At 39.5% G+C, this 22,970-nt stretch overlaps 1 protein-coding gene and 1 non-coding gene across 2 annotated transcripts; both read right to left on the reverse strand.

The window, feature by feature from the left end:
• Positions 1-151: 151 nt before the first annotated feature.
• On the reverse strand, positions 152-22,467 carry WDR88 (WD repeat domain 88). The gene is made up of 14 exons (XM_052685848.1): positions 21,950-22,467; positions 21,261-21,371; positions 20,603-20,688; positions 19,160-19,223; positions 18,527-18,665; positions 18,157-18,286; positions 15,957-16,141; positions 15,316-15,398; positions 13,570-13,638; positions 13,061-13,153; positions 12,522-12,703; positions 4,142-8,631; positions 1,856-2,005; positions 152-1,776 (listed from the first exon to the last, which is right to left on the reverse strand). Exons 1-11 carry the CDS (start codon positions 22,061-22,063, stop codon positions 12,566-12,568), a joined length of 1,212 nt encoding a protein of 403 aa, XP_052541808.1. The 5' UTR covers positions 22,064-22,467; the 3' UTR covers positions 152-1,776; positions 1,856-2,005; positions 4,142-8,631; positions 12,522-12,565.
• Positions 11,320-11,393, reverse strand: TRNAT-AGU (transfer RNA threonine (anticodon AGU)). Its single transcript has one exon. It is a non-coding gene; the product is annotated as a tRNA-Thr (tRNA).
• Positions 22,468-22,970: the final 503 nt, after the last annotated feature.

A 22,970-nucleotide genomic window follows, 5' to 3' on the forward strand; every position in this document is an offset into this window, starting at 1 on the left:
ACTTTCATTCCTAGAAGTCACACATTATGTGTGCTGAAGCTATAGGCATGTTCATCCATTTTAATGCTTTTAACAGAATTGGATCATAAAAAATCATGTTGTTAACACCACCAAAACAAAGTTCTGATAACATTTTAGGAGAAACAATCAAGGGATATTTTTAAATATGTAGTAAAGATGAAGACATCCTAAAACAATATAACAGTGTTGACTAAAGATTATGGATTTCATTGATATTAGTACTAAAAAAGTCAAAGGAACTTGAGATCTTATCCTGTTCATGTGAGTAATCTGTCCCAGACTGACCTACATGCACTTTTATTACATACTTCATGTCACTTCCATCTGCATCTGATTTTTGTAGTTCATAAACATTTACGCTTCTTTTATAAACAACTCTTGAATTACATGAATTTGGTTGAGATTTCTTTAAACTATGACCCCAGTATTACCTGTTCCACAAGTTTGTTGTATTTATCTTTTCTCCACCATAACTCAGTTTCAAAGGAGAGGCAGCAAGTACAGAGTTGTGTACATAAGCAAGCCTGAAATCCTGTATGTTTTCATCATCTCTGTTCTCTTTTGAATCTCGCATTAAAGAAAAGTCAGCTAGAAAATATTAAGTTCAGTGACATACATAATTTGTTTCAATCTCACATGGTTTACTGCTGGCTTTACTTTAAGAGTTCATATTGCACCACCACACAGTGCTTTCTGGCTGGATTTAATAAGGTTTACATTTAGTGACAACAACACTCTTCCTGAAAGGGAAGAAGAAAATTCTCAAGGGTACTTTTGTACTGACCTTAACACTACTCCTGTCTTGATCTATCATAGATCATTACTAAACTTCAGAGGGAGCTGCTTTCCTTATTCTTCCTTAGGAATTTGTTATGCATGTATTCTATGAAGAGCTGAAGAGAACCATTGTAATTCACATCTGTTTTATTAAATGTGACAGGAATATATATAAGCACCTTGGTATGACAGGAAAGTGAATCCAGGTATGTGATGGAAAAATACTATAATAAGGTCTCCAATGTACAGGTTTTTCCAAAGAAAATGCAAAGTTGTGATATTCCTTTGTGGCGCTATGATGTTCAATAAAAGCTTGTATTATAATCTGGTTTGCTTGATACGAGTAGCAATTACACTGGGGTAATTGCTTGAAAAATAGAATAATTTTCTCTTGAAAGGGCCATCCTCTGTAACTATTTTCAAGGCAGCATTAATTGCATCTTCATTTTTTATACTTAACTCTTAACAAAACAGAAAGGTCCACATAACCTGCTCCATTAAGTGCATAAATTAGGACTCCTGATTATTGAATGGTGTTACTGAGATCAGAGTTTTGAATCATAGAGAATAATTACAGAAGAAGATCAGAATTGTCTTCATTTCTAATCTTTGTGGAAATAACTTAAGGAAGCTTATCAGAGTTGTTTATCAAAATTGTTAAACTGCACTTTACAAATAAGTTCCATTGCACAGCATGTCATTCTGAACAATAGAGAAAGCCAGGCCAAAAGCAGCACTGTTTCATTTCTCTCTTCTTTTTGCCTTTAAATATTTTCATCATGATTCAGTTTCAAATGTGTAATCTCATGGCACTGCTTCATGCCAGCAATTATGTCCATTGTTTCACAAGGTAGTAGGCTGTCACCTGCCAACCAGATGTGGTGGTGCCTGCAGCACACTGCAGTCCCAGCTCCTGGATCCTTCAGCCGCTTCCCAGTCCCACTGCACAGCCATTGTGCAGCTTAGCAGCATCAGTTCCTGCAAATTTATTTCACTCATGACTCCACAGAAAAGGGCTGTTTCAACACCACACCTCCTACCCCCCTTGGTGACTTACCATTTAATAACTACATATGGATTGATTCAGGCTGCGGTGATGCTCGTTCTTATCATGTACTGGAAAAGCACTACGCACCAATGGTAAATCCATGAACATGAACAACTAAGATGCTAAATTGATTTCTTTCTTCTGGCTGTTCTTTCATATCTATTGATGAACAGAGTTTGGACAATTTAATTTAGTTTATAATAAATCCTTTTATGCTGTAGTTGTGATAGGGCTTACTCTGTGGTAGCTAGAGTCATTAAAGGATTTACTATTCTTGACGTACAAAATCTTTGGTGGATGAGGGCTGAAATAACTCAGAATCAAGTTTCTTCTGCTTGTAAATGATAAAAGAGCAACGCCAAGATACAGCTGAATCACATTTCAGATGTACAAATGTTTTCAGATTTCTCTTCACAATTCAGGGAAATGGTAGGATCAGTAAAACCTTGCCATGGTTTATGATTTTCTATGTAAAACCCCGCCAAACCTAAAGTTATATTTATTTTATCTACTTCCTACAGAAGAAAATGTCACAGTGTCCCAAACTATCAACACATTCTTAGCCAAACATGCACTGGCTGCACAAGTTACCATAAACTTATTTTAGAATTTAAGTGGGAGATCAAACAGCTTGGAATCAGAAACATTAAATCTCTAAGTCATGGGATGAACACAGTGAATGTGCATTATAACCACCTTCTAGCAAAAGTACAAATACTTTCTTGGGTTTGTATGCATGTTGTTATCAGAGTAGATGAAAAGAGCCATTATGACTCCACAGGTTACTCAGCACTGCCAGCAGTGCAGTCCCCAGTTTCATTTAAATAATGATTTAAAAAAAGAGTAGACATTTAAAAAAGGTGTTGCATGCAGTCAGGCATATGTCTAATAAAGCATATGTGGAAAAGCAAAACAAAATTAGAACTGAAGAGGCACCTTTAAATGAGTTTGATGCCTGACTTCTGTACTGGGTGAAGAAGGGCTGAAAACAACACAGCTCAGGAGATGAGGCTGCAGAGCAACTTCCCCGTCACAAACCCCTATAGCATTCCCACTGCCAGCCTGGCAAGTGCCCTGTGGTGTAACACTACCCGTTGGTTGGAAACACTGGTAATATTTAGAGCTGTCTTCCATCCCTCCCTGTGACTGCGAAACTTGCGCAAAGATCCAAGACTGGTATCCATCAGACCGAGCACGAGGCTCAGCAGGCCGACACGTGAGGAGAGGCGCAGCAAGGACTAAGAGCTGGTGCTCTACCACGCCACCTGTGAGTGCCAGGGGAGATCACTGAGCTGCCCTCTGAGCACTGCAGCAAATTCACTGTCAGCTGAACTGAGCAATGCTCCGTGCTACCCTCTATGCTTACTACAGATTGCCATTTTACTTGTATCCAACTACCAGCTCAGCAGGAAAAGTGCAACAAGCTAAGGACAACCACATTCTTCATGCCTTACTGATAACTAAATAATGTTGTCTGCTGTTTTGTATTTTAAAAAGTACTTTGTATTTCTGACGCCTAAAAAATAACTGCTGTGGCTGTTCTTTTTCATGGAAGCTTGACCCAAATACTTCCTTAGATGCTAAACTTCATCTTAGGGAACATACTTGTGTTCTAGCTTTCCCAGGGACTGTACCTAACACTGATTCATTGCTCCTTTTCCTTTATTTGTCTACTGCAGTTATATTTTCTACAGTTCTAGTGGCATGTTTCTGTGTGTAATGTTCTTCTAGACCCACACTGCACAAAGAGCATTTCTTATTCACTGTAACACCCCACACAGTTTAAAGAGTCTTAAAGATTTTATACTACAAGCATGTCCTTGGAAGCATCTAAAGTCATTATTACTAACAGTTCTTTCACATTTGTTTATAACTTCTCAATACATATTCATAGCACAGTGATTTTTGGGTTCATAAAAGAGCAAATTACAGCTTATTTCCCAAATGATTGCAAAGCTCTTCTTAACAGGCATAGATGGGTAACACAGCAAAATTTGGAGCTGTGCATCAGTGAGGCAGTTCCACAGAAAGAATGAGAAAGGATGTTAAGGAAAGCACGAACTCACCTAGAAAGTTCTCTCAGTTTTTCACAGGGATATTACAGCCAGATTTGTAGTACATATAATATATTAACAGGGATATGAGGATGTGGCTACACTGGCTCATCAGAACAACAGCCTGTCAGCTAATTTTGCTAAAAGTAAAAGCAACTTTAAAGCTTAAGGGGACAGAAATACCAGCACATACTTAGGTGTGAATGTGAGATCATTCTGCAGACTGTGTGCCAGTACTTACAGTTAAGGAGATGCAGGACGTGTTGATTTCTACAAGTCATGAGGTATGCTCCTGTGATAGAAAACGCTCTGGAATATTTGCTGTGCTGCTGTGAATCAATGAATGCTTCTCTCTGGCACCTTCGTGATATGACCGTTAGCTGCAGGAGCAAGAAGAAGTACAGTATAAGCACTCAGTGTTCCAAATAAAAACTGAAAGCATGTGGTCAGGGATAGGGGGTTGGTAGATATAGATAGGAAATCGTACCTGCCCTGAAGGTGTGACAATTTCATCTCTATTCCTTGTTGCCTAGGCTAGTTTTCAGTATTAGGCTGCGTACAAAACCTCAAACACATTAAAGCTGTCTGAAGTGTGCAAGTGAACTCATTGTATAATGACTAATATAAAAATGAATAACATGACAACAAATGAACATGCTTATTCAGACCACACTACTGAAAGGGCTGAGAAAATAAAGAACAGAGAATAGGAATAAACTGTGGAGCAAAACTAAATGTCAGATTTCCAGAAGAATCAAAGCTGCTTCACTCTTCAATGAAGCATAAAAGCATGGGAAGTCGGATTTTCTTTTGCATAAAAAGAACCAAATAATCCAATATAGCTTTTAACTGTGACTTATTAGGCACAGCACAGCTATGGCTGCCAGTTGTACATTCTGACCAAGAATAAAGAAGAGCTTGTGGTAAATGAGCTGAAGAATGTGAAGGAAAAAATCATTGCAACAATTGTGTAATAACCACATTGTAAGAAAGCAGCAGAATAAACAAGATAGCAGTTCCATAAATTCATATGCACATTGTCTACAAATGTGCTTGGAGAGAATTAAAACCAAAAAGATATCTGGCAATTTAGAGATTGAAACTATTTTATGAGAACAGGGTATTGGTTTTCACAAAACTTTCATGAGGTATTCGATAAATCTTTCGTATGATTTGGGATCTGGACTACACAATTGTATACATTGTTACAGTACAACATAATATGGAAATATGATGCCAGAAGAAGTAAAATATTTGTCAAAAACTGAGAAATTAAGTCAAGAAAAATAAAAGAAAATTCTGGTCCTTGTAAGTCCCTTTTTCTGAAGGTAGTCATCCAAGATCCTCTTTCATACTCATCAACTCCACATGCAGGATCAATGGTGCTCCCCTGAGCTGACATTTGTTTATTTATCCTCGAGGGCAACAGTGGCATGGCTGCGTGCACTGCTGCCCAGAGATGTCATCCCTTCCCAGGATAGTTACGTGGCTGTCAAATCATTCTGGTTATTCCCTTAATCGAGTGGGAGACGAAGGTGCCAGATTGATAAGCCAACTAAATTATTGAAAAATAAGGAAATCAAATTGGAAAATGTACAATAGATCAACTTACAAAAACACTCACCAGTATCTAGAGTAGCAGCTGCAACAAGCAACAATGAAAGAAAAGTGTGTAAAGAGGTCTCTCTATATTTATATTTCACACGTTTATGAATTCACCACAACAAAAAGCAGTCAAACAGGTAGACAGAACCTGCAGAGTCAGAAATTCTAAATCAAAAGTAGATAACAGAAATATCCTTTGATCTTTGTACAGATGTGCAGGGTAACGCAATATACATAGCACAGAAACTGCCTATAGATCCAGCATTACATGCATTTACAGCTATCAGTGCTCAAATATTCCTCATTATAGCACTTCTTCCCATGGCAACACACTCCTTGTTGTGCCAGCATCTGGGGAGGCATTGTGAAGATTAAACCAGTTTTAAAAGTATTTCAATAAAAGAATTAGTATTTATTTGTCAGTGCATTTATATTATATTTGTGCTTTTCAGAATTATTTATAGACAGGTTGTGTTGATTTTTCAGTTAGTAACTCAACCAACCAGTTGATTTGGGAGCTCACTGTAATTAACTTTTAGGAATCTATCATTTTTCACAGACCATCTTGGAACAAATGAACAAAAAAAATTGTATGCATTCATGCCTATGCTGTTGTGCAGCAAAAAATATAGCAGCTCACTTATAAATACCAAGCAAGTCAGGAAAACAAACCTATGTACTTATAATATTATTCTTACAGTAACTTGTCAATTGTCAAAAGTGAAATTAATTACAATAATTGTTTATTTATCTTATTAAGCAATGTTCTTCTACTCAACTATACAAGGTACTATTTATGCCCATCAAATGGTGTTATGCTAAAGAAATATTAATCCAAAGAGCCAGTATTTAATAACATTATTTCATTACACAATATGGCATCGATCCATTTACTCAGCCGGAGGTGCAGCAATTGTGAATTCAGTGCTTCTCGTTTCCCCTACTGCAAAGAACTTGGGTGCTCTGTGTTAGCTCATTTCTCCTCAACCCTGCATTCACTGAGCGTAATGGCAAAGAAGTGCCCACCGACTGCAACAGCATGGACGTATGAATCACAGAGCTTTCCCATTTCTCCAAAGTGAGGCCCGTGGCAAATATTTAACTGGCGAGGGATTTTAAATATTTCATCTCATGTCTATAGATTTTCTGAAAGTACAGTAATCCCAGTTGGACACAATTACAATTACTCACACTGAGCTCCGCACAGTTCTAGATGGATCTGCGGGCAATTTACCCAGTGCATTCCAGTACAGAAGGGCTCCATAGGTATTCTGTAATGCCCAGAGTTCAGGGGACAAAAAGGTAATGCAAATAACATTAGTGAAACACAAATCTTGACGTGCAAGCATTCAGATTCTCAATATAACCGCAACGTAATTTCATTTCCGAAATACTTGCATTCACTGAATAACGTATGCTGTTTTCTTCAAAGCACTGTCACTCCAGCAGCCATTAGTGAATGTTCTTCCTCAGGTTCTTCACAGGGAAGAACAGAGACAGAGCAAAGGCTTGGATAGATTTCAGATTGCACAGTACCAGCCCAGGGCTCTGCAGGCAAATTAGCTCTGATCAGTGTCAGGCAGACCTAAAGCCACTGGTGCCAAGACAGCCCCAAATCTATTTTTAAGCTCTCCTGAGGGCCACATGTTCAAAGTTGCTGAAATACAGAAACCAGCAGCAACCATGTAATCAATTTATGTGAAATCATTTGGAAATGATTGAATCAGAGATTCAACAAGCTGGTATTAAACCAAATGACTAAATCCTTCTCTTATTTTTATTACTGACCTGAATCTGGACCATTGCATCATGTTATAATGGCATGGGTCTTACTAGCACTGTTTAAAGGGCCAACTCATGGTAGCTCTTGGCTCTGCTCATTCCACGTTTGCCTTTGCAGTTACTAATTCATTCATTCTCCCCTAATCTTCCCAGTTACGTTCCCACAGAGCGCAGTCAGACAGACTGCCAGCAGGAACAGCACTTGGCCTTGTGGAAAGAACATGGAAAGAAGGTCACCCTCTCTCGCCATCCTAGAACAGAGGCAGATTTTGGCCACGGCCAAAAGGAATTTGCAACAAATACCTGGGATACGTTTCCTCAGCCTAAAGAAAAGGATGCCATGTGATAATGGCAGCTGTACAGACTGCAGAATCCCAGCCTTCATCACACATGCATTTGCAGTTATTGTGGTTAAGGACACACAGTTCCTACACTTTAAATTACATTCTATTAAGAGAAAAAAGCAATAATTTTAGAATGCAGCTAATATAGATAACACTGTAAAAAGTTGGATTTTGGCTGCTTAAAAGTTATGGAAATAATGGGCTATGGGTATGCTGCTCAATTAAGATAAAGCATAGCTATTATATAAAGACAAACCAAATGACCACGAGAAGCACTCAGTGGAAGAGCATAGCCCATTTCAAAGGGGAAAACATGTTTATTTTGGTGATTAATTCTGTTCTGCATGAAAATGCAAATTAAAATGTTAATTAAGGGGAAAATGCACAACAAAAAGAAGGTGTAGTACTAAAAAAAACAGCCTCTTAGGGCTGGCCAAACAGAATGACTTCAATGTGGTTTGGAGATTGTTTTGTTACTGACAGCAAATGTTCTAACAGGAAGGCAGGATACATAGTCATATAATTTGTCAAAAGTCAGAACCAGAAATTAATTGATTAGTTCATATAAGACCTTTTTTTTTCACAAAAACCTACATTCACTCAAATCAATAATTAGAGAAACTATAATTAATTGTTCCTGGGCTACGATGTTCTAGTAAGTTTATTCAGGGAGAAGCATCAAATGAAATTACAGGTACAAGAGGCTGTATTTGCTATTACCATACCTTCAACCATTAAATTTTGCTTTCATAGGACAAAAAGAGCAGCGTTTTTAAGTAGATAGCATGTATAATAAAAAAAACCATTTGTTTAAAAAGTCACCCAGAAACAATACCAAATCAATAGTTGTGTCATAACAAATGTTATTCAGATGAGAGTTCTCAAATACCTGTGTTAAAATATTATCAAGAGATTTTCAGAAAAACTCAGTGCTCCATAGTTTCCACAGACCATAATGAGAGCTCAGCACACACTGTGGCAGGAATCCCGTGAAGGTTGACTGTGTTCAGTCCCGTGTAAGTAAAGAAAAAGCACAAATACTACAGCAGATAAGGACAGACCTTGTAGTTTTGATGCCAGTGCACTGTTAATAACACAAGAAAAACTCTACTCACATAGCTTGGCTTGACTCATCTTTTCCTCCCTTTATTATGAATCAGATTCTTTGTTATCTTCTATTGAATGAAAATCTGCTGCAGCACAGTCAGTGGGAGTGGTGCCATTGATGTCAGCGAGATCAATTCTTGATTACCTCACTAATATTAACTTTTTAGGTTCTAAGGATCTTAGGCTAGCTACAATTGCTTGAAGGAAAGAAAAGACTTGTTGCAATAAGGAATAAAGACATTTCCCTGGATTGCAGCCTGTTGCTCCATTTTGCAGGAGTTGGGCACACAACTTACTATTTTCTAGCTAACCTGTCTCCTTCCCTGAAGAGCCTTGGTTTTCACACCCAACTGAAATACAAACAGGCTTTCAAAAATGTAAATATTTTTTTCTATTCAGCTGTTAATAATTACAAGCTGGGAGAATGGAACAACAGCACAAGTCCTAAATGACAAGAATCTAAATTGCACTACTGCCCTCTGTTGTGTTTCTGTCATTTAAGTGATGCTCTGAGGGATATCCATTTCTAAGGTTCCAGACCAGTTTCACCTCTATAAAGGTCTGAGCTGTGAATCTCAATGGCAGAATGAATACAGGTGAGGAGCTGATGTGCTGGGTGGTGTGGGGCAAGCCTCTTCCTGCTCAATAGGACACTCAGTGCCACTGCTTACCTTGTAAGAGCTGACAATGAAAAACCTTACAACAGTCCCACAAACAACACATGTCATTTCTGCAAATTAGTTGTAAATGAAAAAAAAATAATCCCAACAAAGTAATAACCGGAGAATGTCATTTTCTTTCTACTACACAGACTGCAGTATCCCAAACAGTTCCCCCCCGACCCCAAAGTTCAAAGCTGATGATTTACACTCTGGCAGATCCTTTCATGACACATGCATCACATCACATTATATAGGCATGACACTGTCACGGTGCATGCCTGTCAAAGTACAACACTTTGCAAAGCAGCATGTCAGGGAATAGGAAAGGGCAGTCTTGCAAACTGGGGTTAACGGGCGATGTGATTTCACTCAACGTTTTCATCAAACTTTTTCACTCAAATCTTTGTGAATAATGTGCAGGCAGCAATGTCAGCCCTTGCAGACAAACTGCAAAAATATGCTCCCTTAAGCCTACAGTCACTGCTACAATAAACAGCCACTAAACATTTGACTGCCTTTAATATTTCCCTTCTTTAGGCAACTGTCCCTATGATATAGATGTCTCCAATATGCACATCTGCCTGCAGCAGTCACTTCACTTCTTCCTACCCACAGACACAGAGAAATGAAAAATTAAATTTGATCACGTCTGCATGTGAGAGCTCAAGACCCCCAGCTGGAATTCACTGGAGGCTGGCAGAGCATTCTGGCAAAATATCACTGCACGTTTGCCCTGTGCTTATGTTCTGCCTAAGACATGCACTGCTGGCCACAGCTACAGAAAAACCATGGGGCTAGATGTACCTTTGGTCTTCAATTTGCATAAGAAAATAATTATACTCTAAATGATACTCAGCACACTCAACTTCATTTTGTCAGTAGCCCAGAATCAGTGTGACTATGACAGACTGCACAGCAAATACTGCTCCAAGGAGGGCTCCTGCAGATAGCTGTTAAGCCAGGCGTTGATCCGAGATGTTAGGCCCATACTTTGCTCTTGGGGCAGCAGAAGCTCCATCCCAGCAACAACTCTGTGCTCCAAATGTGCCAGTGACTGCATTTACTCCCATCAGCTTCCGTGTGGGCCAAAACCTGCCTGAGGGTACAGCTGCTGGGCTGGGATTTGCTGTACTAACAGGTTTAGAGCCTCCTGAGCTCAGATGTGAGGACAGATTGCCTCTGTTGTACATTTGGAAAGACTGCACTGAACCTCATTCACCTGCCCAATGGGGAGGGTTGGCCTTTGACTTCCAGGATGTCTCAGAAAGTTCTGTCAACTCCTGCCTCAGCGGTGGCCTGAGGGAGAACATGGGGCTTCCACACAGCCTGCCCTCAGAAAAGGCAAAAACAAAACTGAAAAAGGGAATGAGGAGAGGTGGGGAGGCCTGGGTAGAGGGGTGGCACATGCCTCATGTTGGACACTTGGCCAGCGGTCACAGAGCATGGGAATAAAACTGAACAGTGAGTGAGCCCATAAAGATTTAGAGACAGGAAGCAAAGACATCTGACAGAGGAATTCTCTCGGCTCTGTGTGACGAAAAAATTCCTCTTTGCAATTCCTTAGGAATCCAGGTGACCAACCAGCAGACCCACAGGTGGGCTGGCTGCCTGGAGCGCCACAGGCAGCTGCCGTGAGCCGGCAGAGAAACCGGACAGCAGGAGCAACGCCCGGCTGCACAAACACACATCGCGTGCATAAACATACCGCGTGCACAAACAAACACACATCGAAGCAAAAACACAGAAGACATTGCGCGCATGCACGTCATTTCACACACCGGCCGCTTTTCTCCTCACTGCTGCCCGTCGCAGCACACAACCGTGGCGCAGCCCGCTCCCCCTCAGCCCCACCCGCCCTTCCCGCGCTCCGAGCTGCGGTAAAACGACGGTCGCGCGCAAAAGAAGAGCGTCTACAGCGCAGGCACCGCTGGGATTCGAACCCAGGATCTCCTGTTTACTAGACAGGCGCTTTAACCAACTAAGCCACGGCGCCGGGCGATAGCGATTTGTGCTTCGCGGGCCCAATACATCGATCCGGCTCCTGACCGCCAGCCCACTACCGCGGGTAACCAAAATGTACCTCTGTACCAGAGTTGAACTGGATTCCTGGTTCAGCTATCCTCCCTCTTTTAAGTACCTCTTGGAAATAAATGTTGAAAAGTCTGAAAATACTGTTTTTAGGAACAAGGCTTCCAGACATTTTGAAACACTAAATATTTTATTAATTGATATTTGCACATACACTAAATAGATGCAATCCCTAGGTTGCTCCCAAGAATACTGTGCTCCTTGCTGGGTGGACCCTTATTAGACAGAACTAGTTTGTACTGAATTGTGTAAGGCATGAACTACAGCTTCTTCTCATGGCTGGAAGTTATTGCACAGTAGTTTGTAGCAGCATGGCAGCAAGAGGCAAGAGGGAGAATCTGACCATGAACTTGTTCATCATTTTACTTAAAAAAATTCTTTGTAAGTATCCTTTGTTTGTCCACTGAAAGCAAAGATTCTGTATGTGCCATAGTGAAGAAGAATTGTTTATCTAAGAAATGGAAGGAAACTTGACAGTAATTTATAATTCACACATATTCATTAATAAACTGAGCTTGGAACTACTGTATTCATTAAAAATTGTTTAAAATTTACCAACAGGCAAGTAAATAAGTTTGTTCTCTAGTACCATACTATATAGACTTCAACTACTGGGCAGTTTCAGTCTTTAGGTGACAAGGCACAGCTGCTCAGGGCATAAGGGAAGCATACAATCACAGAATTGTCTGAGTTGGAATGGACCCTTAAAGGCCATCTGGTCCAACTCCCCTGCAGTGCCCAGGGACACCTACAGCTCCATTGGATGCTCAGAGCCTGGGTGTATCCAGGGATGTGGCATTCACCAGCACTCTGGGCAAACTATTCTAGTGCTTTACTACCCTTATCATAATCTTTCTTCCTTATATCCAGTCTAAATCTCTCCTCTCTTAGTTGGAAACCATTTGCCCTTGTCCTGTCTCAAGAGACCCTGCTTAGCAGTGTAGTTTATCATTCTTGATACAGAACACTGTAGCAGAACAAGATTAAATGCTCAGCTTTATATGTGCAGTACATGAAGGTGTACAGACATTACATTTATACTTACATATGTTAACATCCAAAGACTGTCATATGAATTTAAAGATCAGGAGGGATGGAAGGTGGCAATGGCAAAATACTTCTTGCTGGAGAAGACAGACGACAGAATACACACTTGGATATCACTTCAAAGCCAGCATGCTGCAGGCTTAAGAAAGGTCGTTCACATTCTTCACACTGGTATAAATACAATAAAAATGGTAGTTCAGTCACACACATGAAGTTTACTCCATTTCTATTAGACTCTATACAGCATTAATTTCAAATTCAATAGAAAATATTTACAGAAAAGTTAATGGCATATTTTACTGTTTGATGCACCTTTGCACATGAATTGGTGTCCTTATCACAAACACTTTCAAAAGAGAATTATTACTACTACATTCTACTCCCCCCAAAAAGATGTACATATCTTCACAAAGAAAGAACAATCCATTAGTGCTTTCAGCTAGCAAAACTCAAGCTTTCCTTTAAAATTCAGGTTTTGTTTCTGAATAAAATACGAAGTGTGGTTAGAAAATAAAATAATATAACCTGAGCAATTTTTGAGCCTTTTTCTTTTCTGCTTTCTATCACTGAAGGTATGCGATCCATCCTTTCAATATTCCACAGTCTCAAAGTAGAATCCTGGGAAACAAAAGCAATCATTTTTATATGCTTGTGTATCACTAAAACACTGATTTACATAATTTCCAAGAAGATGAGCTCCTATTTCTTCAGATAAGTCTCTCAACAGGAGAGTGCTAAACCCTCTCACCTTTAAGAATCACCTGTCTCACATTTAAGCATATCTTTGGAAACAACCTGTAGCAATCTTAAAACTGCATGGACATTTTAAGATAACGAAAAATAAACATCGTCATCAAATTATTTTTAAGATCTTCTACAATTACTTGATGTAGATACTGATTAGAACACAGAAGTTTTGTAAGCAATTGAATTATTTTCAAATGTCGTCAAACAAAACCTGACACGAAGGGATGAAATCTTCACATCCACTTCTAATTTAGCTCTTGAAATCGCATCAGGAAAGTGGTGATCACCTTTGAGGCTGAAAGAATCCACTTCTTGTCTTCACTAATTGCAACGTCTGTCACCCAGTCCCAATGGCCCTACAGTAAAGCAAAATCTAACTTTAAGCCAAAAAAAAAAAAAAAAAAGCACATAGTCAATTTTCTAATAATAAAAATTACTGTCTGTACTATGCACTCATTTTGAAATGCAAAAGGAAAATTGTTATCTACACTCTTCATGGTCAGCCAGAAAAAGGCATTGCTAGAAAGCTCATGTTTTCTCACGTGTACCTGAGAGCAGTTGCTGTTACAAGCCGTGGGATGCAGCCCACCGGCAGCAGCAGCCAGGGGCAGTGCATCTGTCAGTTACCATGAAGGTGAGCTACACTGAAAGACTTCTTTTCTACTTTTTAAACAGCTTATTAAAGAACTGTAAGGAGAAAGAGCTGATTCCTAATACTAATTACTTCAATAAATAAGCAAATAAATAAACAAATAAATAAAAAGAGGCTGCTTAGCATGCAGTAACAGAGGAAAGAGCTCTGGGAACAGACAGCAGCTTCCCCAAATTTAAAGGCAGGGAACCCAATGCTGAAAACAGGCCAGGTCTAGCACTGTATCAGATACCCTCCTTCTGACAACAGCAGCACTGCTGATTTCCAGTGAACAACACTGAGCTGGCATAAGAACAGAGGCAGGTTGAAGTCTAAAATGACGTGCTTACTCCAGTGATGTAGGCTGTATAAACATATATGGAATCAACAGATAAAATCCCTAAGGTTTGAGCAGATATGGTGTCATTTTTATGATTAACACCACATTCAATAAGTTAATTATAAAAGATGAACAATTGTGTATTTTCCAAGCACAGAGAAAAAGCTAAATATGCATATATAAAACTTAAGTAGTTTTTTTACAGCAGAATCTTTAAAATGTTTTTAAATTTAGTCATGAGCAAGGAACAGGAATTCTCCATAGCTACAAAGACATTAACATTTAAACAGATGCCTTTGTGTTTAATGGCAAACTGAGTTACTTACAGCGATTGCTGTGAACTGGGATATCTGCAGTAATTGCATCTTGCAAAGCACCAGTGGAGAACATGTGCTGCTGTTGTTCAAAAGGTTTAACCTGTACAGTTCCAATTCAGGAGGGTTTATAAGCCTACATGTAAGGTAACCAGCATGAGGCACAAGCTTATAAACTCCCCCAAATAAAGATACTATCTTGAACGCAGACGATAGTGGAAAGTTATTTTTAAGCTCAAAAGGCTTTGAAGGAAAGCTGCATTTTCTGACACATTCCAGGTGGGCTTTTTCATGAACGTTTTAGCTAAACCTTCAGTACTGCATGCAGTAATTCAGAAAGAAAGAAAGAAAAAAAAAAAAGTCCACTGAAATCAGATTTGCAGAGGACAGGAAAAGAACCAAGGTTGCAAATCTGTACTCTGACATAATTGCCTGACTTCTGTGAAAATAACATTTGCAAAATGGGCACACAAAGTTATGAACAGTTTTAGGTATGCCATAAAATCATATCCCATAGTTAGATGGAGTCTCATGTTTATAACTGACCTGATAGAGGTAGTATCTTCCTGACTGATTGTGTATGAATATATTGTTCTAACTAATTACATCACACAAATTCAGTATGTTTTGCTGCCTGTATCTGGAAAGGATGGGCAAGGATACTGTGTAACAACAAATACAATGCTTTTAAAGGAGCACATACTTTACAGCTTCTCATTAAACTACTGACAAAATAAAATCACAGTACCTTTAAGCTTAACTTCTTATATCCTGCATCTGTTTCCCATATGGTTATAGCGTTGTCATATCCACCAGACACTACAAGTGATGCTGAAATATGAAATCAGAATATTTACTGTATATTTGCTTTGACACACAGACTAATAAGAGACTCCTTCTAGCACTGTGTCAGACTTGGTTAATAACATGTAAGTAATGAGCTATTAGTCATGCTTTGACAGATGCTAGAAGTTCCTTTTGGCTATTTGTTGCTAACGTTCTTGATTTTATAAATAGTAAGCATAACTTGGCATAATAGTAATGTAACAGTAAACAGCAATAGTAAATATAGTAATAGTAGTGAAGAAGTGAAGCTGCAAAAGGGAACAGCTAATTAGACCAATATGTAGAGAAACTCATATCAGCCCATGCCAGTGAAGAGAATCTGTTCCAGTACAATGGCAGTTTGCAATAATACAAATTTCATGCCTGTAGAGGGGCTGTGGTCATCAACTTCAATTTACATGGAGATCATTTTCTTGTAATTAAATATGCTATCTTGGAAATGACAAATTTCTTACGCGATTGGAGTGGTCGCTTGTGGCTCACCTGCTATGTCACGTACACAGATATTGAGATACATCGTGTGCTGGTATCAAGATAACTCACCATCTTGGCTAAAGCAACAGGAACTAACAGAACCCTCATGTCCCTGGTTCAAGGTAACAGGTCCACGACTCCAAAATTCTCCTGTCTTTACATCCCATATTTTTAAGCTCCTGTCCCAGGATGCTGTGCATAAGTATCGACCATCAGATGTAAAGCAACAATCTGAGATAGCATTGCTGTGTCCCCTGAAACATGAAAACACCCCAACAGAGGTTTTGTAAGCATTATCAAACTCTCAGAGAGCCTCCTGTGGCACTGAGCACTCTCCATCCAGTAGAGCATCATAAGCACATTCTGAATGTTAACTGTATGGATAGTTCTGTAAAGCCCCTGGAGCTGCTCACAGCCCTGCAGCCTGCATGGGTTTGGGCTCCTTGCAGAGTGAGCCATTGGCCAGAATGGACCCAAGCAGTGAGTGAGTGATGACATTGCTTTGCAGCTACAGAACAACCACACTTCTTTAAAAGCAAGTTACCAAAAAAAGTCCAAAAAATGTGAATTTGCATTCTAATACTCAGAGGAAAGAGATGAATCAATTTATATTAAAGTCTATAAAAGGAATCTGGAAGAAGCTCTGGAACGGGTTGAGAACTTTGGGGCTTCCTGCAGTCTGCACCAGGGGAGGGATCACAAGCCTCTCTTACAGGAAACAAGGCTGTCATCACTGTGATTTAAAAGAAATATTATTACAATACTCCAGATTGAATTTCCCATCCAAACTAATTCCTAATTCCTCATCAGACCATTTTATTACTGTTTAAAGGCACTCTCTGTTTACTGTTGTTATAATTCAAAGCTAAATTTGTTGAGTTTATTAAAAGCTATTGCTATTTTAACAGCTCACTTGATATCTATCATAGAATTTATTCTTAAAAATGATAACAATGCCCAACATTGACCTAATTTTTAAATGTTAAATGTTTCAAATGCTTATTTCAGTGAGAGATGTAAGGGTTTAGCACAGGAAGCTGTAGGAGCTCACTAGGAGCACAGCTGCTGGTACTGGGCATGACACTGTCCAAAAGTAATGCCTTTTATGGTGTCAGCCACAACATCAGTGGTAGAGATTGGTGGTATGGCACCATCATAGAGATGGAATCTTCCCACCAATATTGTTGCTGTGTGACAGATGCCAGCACAGGGACAGTCTGACACAATGGCATCTTACATGGAAATGCACATGTAGCAGAGGCATGTCATTGAATTCCTCCGTGTGGAAAAAATGGCACCCATTGGCACTCACTGGCACTTGCTGAACATTAGTGGAGACCAAACAGGGGGTGTGAGCATGGTGATGCAGCGCATGGTGCATCCCAGCAGTGGTAACAGTGACAGTGGGTCACCTCCACTGGTGCAGGCTCTTGTTCATTGCTGGTGAAAATGCACATCTGATGATGGTGCCTATGCTGCAAAATAGCACCTTGTAGCTGAAAAATGATAAATTTATTTTAAAATACATAAATATATAACAATTTTAAATAACCAGTGTTCTTGTGCTCTTTTGTTACAGTTTCCATGGAATTAAATAGGAGGGATTACTTTTGCAGCAAGAAATCACCTGGAAAACCTGTACCAGAACTCAGAGTGACCACAATTGGTTCACTGTGAAAATATAAGTACATACTGAGCTGGGGTACAGAGCATCTGTCCTGGATCCAGTCCTGATTCATTCTGCCATTAACAACACAGATAATGAGATAATGAGAGATGAAAAGAAGCCAAAGAGGGAAGCCAAAGATGGCCCTCAATTATACAGGAAAAATAATTAAAATTCAAAATAACCGTTGTGTTATTTCTCCTTCACTATATAATATTTTTAAAGACATTTTTTTTTTCTATGTAATATTTTATCTTCTCACTTGTCAATGATTATAAATTCTTCCTAATTAGTAGGAATTACACCAGTAAGTTTGTACTTCAGCACTATATTGCATATGCTTCTTCCAGTGTATTTAAAAGAACCTAGGAGCTCTAAAAACTAGCACAAAAACGCTGACAAAACGCAACTTTTCAATAATTTACAGCGGGAAGCTTGAGTGGAAATTTTCATTCATGCATTCCACATATATCACATATAACTTAATTCAGTTCAACAATTACAGTTCATTTTCTCCAGTACAAATCTTACCATAACTCTCACTGATAATTGTCAAGGATGCAAACAATACCACGCATAATTAACGACAGTATTATTTCTTACTCTTTAATTGTAATGGAGGTGGATCGAGCTACCATATCCCACAGCTTTATAGTCTTATCGTATGATACTGAAGTCACCCTCTGATTATCAGGATCAAAACAGCATCTTGTGATTGTACTCCTGTGATGACCTATGGAAAACACACCAAGAGGAACTATTGCAAAGCTGCTTCCCAGCTTTGAATCATTAGCTCTCCATCTCAGTGCACAAGTCTGAAAGGCAGAACTACCCACAGCAGCTGTGTGCCAGTCTATCTGCAAAACACAGACATTTATGAAGGAAGGGCATCTGAACTGAGTTCATTGTTATTATTAAGAAATACAAGAAATCAAGAACTGAATAAACAAAATTTAAAAGTCATAAATCTTACCTTGGACACATACCACCTCTGTTGCACTTACTGCATCAAAAACAGATATGGCATTGCCTTTATCTGAGCCAGATACCACATATTTGCCATCGTGGGAAATATTACATGAAGTTACGATGCCTTCATGTTCTATTGTCCACTAAAAAGAAAAGAAAGGCTTTTGGAAACACGCTTGAGGGTTAGAGATAAGAGTCTTTAACAGCACTTGCTTTAATCTCCAAGTAGGCTCAGAAGAAAGGAGTTTGGTATTACTTTATTTTAGCGAAAGGTGATAGAAGTATTTATATCCTATTCTATCTTTAAAATAGCAGTAAGTTTAAAATTAGACAGGGATACCCCGTTCAAATCCTAAAATGTTAATTCAATCAGTCTAACATATCCTCTGAGACAGATTATTACTATTACAGCCATTTTTATCTGAAATAACTGAGACATCTTCATCATCAAGGGACTTACTGTGATCAAACAATTAATCAGACTAAAACCAAGACTAAAAATCAAGCCTGCCTACCCTGACTGTAGTGCATTGTGCAAAGAATGCTTTTGGTTTTTTTGTCCTTTGTCAATAACTAAGGAATGCAACTGAATTTTACAGTTACACTTTCTTGAGGATGCGCTCAAAAGGATACATACAAGCACTTTTCCTGTTTCCATATCCCAGGTCTTGACAGTGTTATCATAGGATGATGTCACCATCCTAAAAATGACCATGAAAACAGCATTCAGTGTTCTCACTCAAGAGAAGATATTTGAAAATAAATGCTAACTTTTAATTCTGACAATGATTTGACATCCTCACACTCATTACTCTAAAAAAGATTTGTAAGCACTGCAGCAAAAATTGCCTTTTGCAGTTTAAAATATGTAATTATTTATATTTCAGATATAAACTACAATAAAAATGTCACGTATGCAATTTTCAGACACTGCTCTGCACAAACACAAACCCACATTACACAACAAAGCTAACTGATGACAAGTGGCAGGTTTCCATGAATGAGGAGGTCACCACCAAGTTTGCTTTCACATTGTTTTATTAGAATATTTCCAAATATCTAAAAAATAGCATTTATATGGAACGTCACAGTATAGGGCAAATGTTTTTAGTCCCATTGTGGCTTTTTCAGTTTTTGATCAAGTTCACAAAAGATCACTTTCACAAATTTTGCCCAGGAAGCTTCATGCAAACTAAAAATAAATTCTCAAACCTTCTATTCTTCTCATTATGCATATGTTTCCTTCACTTGCATGATCTCTGCTCCTAAATGGAAGCACTTAGCACAAGAGATAACAAGAAGATAATGAACTGGTGACATTTTTGGTTGGGAGGCAGCAGGCAGAATGGCACATATGCAATCCCATGGTCAAAAGGAGATTAGACAACTCTTTAATTTGATAAAAATTGATTTAAACTACAAATTAATGATAAAATGTAGCAGAAATAATACCCCTGGTGGCAACATATGACTTACTCAATCAAATGTTAGTGCACGCTGCAGTTGTTTTAATTATTATAGCCAGATATTGACACTAGGTAAGATGCATTTCTTCTTAAATTGACATTACAGGCTTAATGGAAAGCATATAGATTATTAATAAACAATACAGAACTTTTATGACCATATAAATCTCACTGACAGATGAACCCCTGTGCTTCAATGTTGCTCTTCTATGCAATACCTGTTTACACACTCCTTTCAGAACACAAGCCACAGACTTCCAGCCACAAATAACTCACAAGCAGCAAATTCTTTTGCCCTGCAAAGGTCATGACTTGGACTATTCCTTCAGTGGCCACCAAATGAAAACCAAAAGACTTGCACGAACTGTAGGGGAAATCAACTGGAGAAGAAGGAGTCTGGCAGTGAACAGGCTGCCAGACAAAGACAAAGGAATAATGAACAGAAAATGAAGCAAAAGAAGTTTCACTTTGATGACATAGAAAACCATAGGAACAACTGAAGAAGTAACTGATCTGTTCCAAATTTGTCTGATGTTTTCCACGTGCAATCACATTTAACCTTGAAAAATCACATTGTCTCCTTTTTTAAATAAATTGTGATAGAAAATAGTCACCTTCTATCGTCAGGACTCAAGTTGCATTCAGAAACTGGGGCTGTGTGTTCTTCAAAAATTTGAACAGGAAATCCTTTGGCAACATCCTTGAATAAATCCAGAAGAGTTTGATTGGGAAGTGCTTTTTTTGTGAAAAAATACACAGCACCACAAAACCAAAGCAAAATAAAGCTTGTGAAATAATGTTAGCCTTACGTGTGTGCCTTACATGTTTTATCTAATCTAGAAATACAAATGAAAACTTATTTCTGTGTATTCTAAATTCAATTGTGAATGTTGTGTTCAAAACATGAACAGCCAATCTCATCAGTACTGCCCACCCAAGTGTTGCCTCGTGTTTCAAGAGCGTGCCTCCACACCAGCCTGCTCCAGGCACTGGTGCCAGGACTTTTTGTTGTTTGTACAAAAACAACCAGAGGTCCATTGTTGGGCTCCTGTGTACTGCAGTGATACAGATGAAGACTAATACTGCAAAGAGGCCAAGATCCATCACACTGACCAACATTTCACTCCTTGCTCATTTGTACTCTGCCATCTTCCTCTGTGAGGAAGCAACTTCAGACTCTTTACAAAATATTCCACCTATCAGTAGTCAAATCATATTAAGACATCACCATAACAGATTTTTTTTTAATTTGCTGTTGTGTTCACAACATACCCAGAGCTTCACTGTTCTGTCATGAGAGCACGAAAGTACTTTTGAGTCTTCACAGCAAAAATGGCAGGAACTCACAGTATCACCGTGCCCTCTTAGAATTTTAAATTGAATCTGTAAGCAAACAGAGCAAAGTTTAGGAAATCTTCTTCTGGCAACCCTTGGGGCAGCCACTTCTATGCAGCAGAGCACGATGCAGCAGCAGAGCTCTGTATGGAGAGGTCAGTCCTGCTCTGGCACTGGGCTGCAGCTGCTCGAGATGGTCACCGCCTGGTGGAGAAAAGAAGGTCGGTGGATTTGATTCTTATTTTCTGGAGAGAAAGGGCAGGGTTGTTTTCTTTTGTTTATTTTCCCCAGTTTCTCTCAAGCAAAGCAATATTTATTTTTAAATCTCAAAAGTCTCTCTCAAGTCTTTCAAAAACCTTTCTGTGTTTCGGTGATTCTGGCCAATGGAGAGGCAGTGCCAAAGGCCTTAGGGCTGTGCTGTTTAGCCACGACCACCACGAGTTGTGTGAAACACTCTCAGAAAGCCTTTCTTCAGTCACTGAGCGCCCACCACAAGCCTGTGTGAACCAAGCCACCAAAAAGCCCAGCTGCCCCAAGCACTGGTGCTGAGCTTTCAGAAGCCCTGACCAGCACTCTGCCAACGCTCCCTTCCTCCCAACAGCCCCAACTTCCCCTTCCCAGCCCACCTCTGCCATTTGCTCCTGGTCCCCCCCGAGCCCCTCAGCCAGGGACATCTCGGGCTGGGGCTCAGGCAGTGGCTCTATGGCCAAGGGGTCCCCACGGCTGCCCCCCGCCGCCATGCTGCCCTCTCAGCCTCAGGCTGCGCAGTGGCGGGAACGCAGCCCTGAGGCCTGGCTGCACAGTGTGGGTTTGCTCTGTCACAGCTGTGCTGGTGCAACGCAGGGTCTGTTTTATATCTTCCTTGCAGCGGAGGCAACCTCAACGCCTCAGATGTTTTTTCTCCCCTCCACAGGTGTTCTTGTTGGCTTTATTTTAAAAACCATGCATTCTGCAATTCACCACACAACGGTTAATCGCCTCGCTCTAATCAAGAGCTGCTGTAAAGCTGCAGATACCTAAAGAAACACCTGAAGTCAAGACACGAAAGAACTACTACCTACAATAGAGGATTTCAGTGAAGGGTTTGGTCCGTAAGTTTAGACAAGGTTGTTCTGGAGTCCTTGTGCACCTGGGAGCTGAGAGGCTGCAGCTGGGTCGTAGCTTACATTAATACTGCAAGCTGTACTTTCTAAATGTACCGCATGAAATAAAAGCAGTGTTTTCATTGTGAATACATGTAATAGCTGAATAATGCAGTTTATAATTATAGTAGTAATGTATTAAAGCTAATACAGCCTTTATTTCTGTAAAACTGACAGCTTACTGGTTTAGGTCTGCTATGACAAATGCTATACGTACTTCGGAGATGTTCCAACTCCAGTTACAGCCAGATGCTGGGAAAATGCGACCTTTCTGCATTCGAAAGGTTAGAAGAAATAAAAAACACACACAATACATATTTTACATTACTTCAGTTTTTAAGTCCCTAACTTAATTCTGACAAACATTTGCCCTTCAGAGTGAAGGGAAGAAAGAACGGTTGGAAAAGACCTTCGAAAGACCTGATCTCTTCAGGGCTAACCAAAGTTTAAGGCATACTATTGAGGGCACAGTCTCTGAAACACTGGCAGACACAGGGAACCAGCC

The sequence above is a fragment of the Tympanuchus pallidicinctus genome, unplaced genomic scaffold (genome assembly GCF_026119805.1).
Source record: "Tympanuchus pallidicinctus isolate F22 unplaced genomic scaffold, pur_lepc_1.0 scaffold22, whole genome shotgun sequence".
Taxonomy (NCBI): Eukaryota; Metazoa; Chordata; class Aves; order Galliformes; family Phasianidae; genus Tympanuchus; species Tympanuchus pallidicinctus.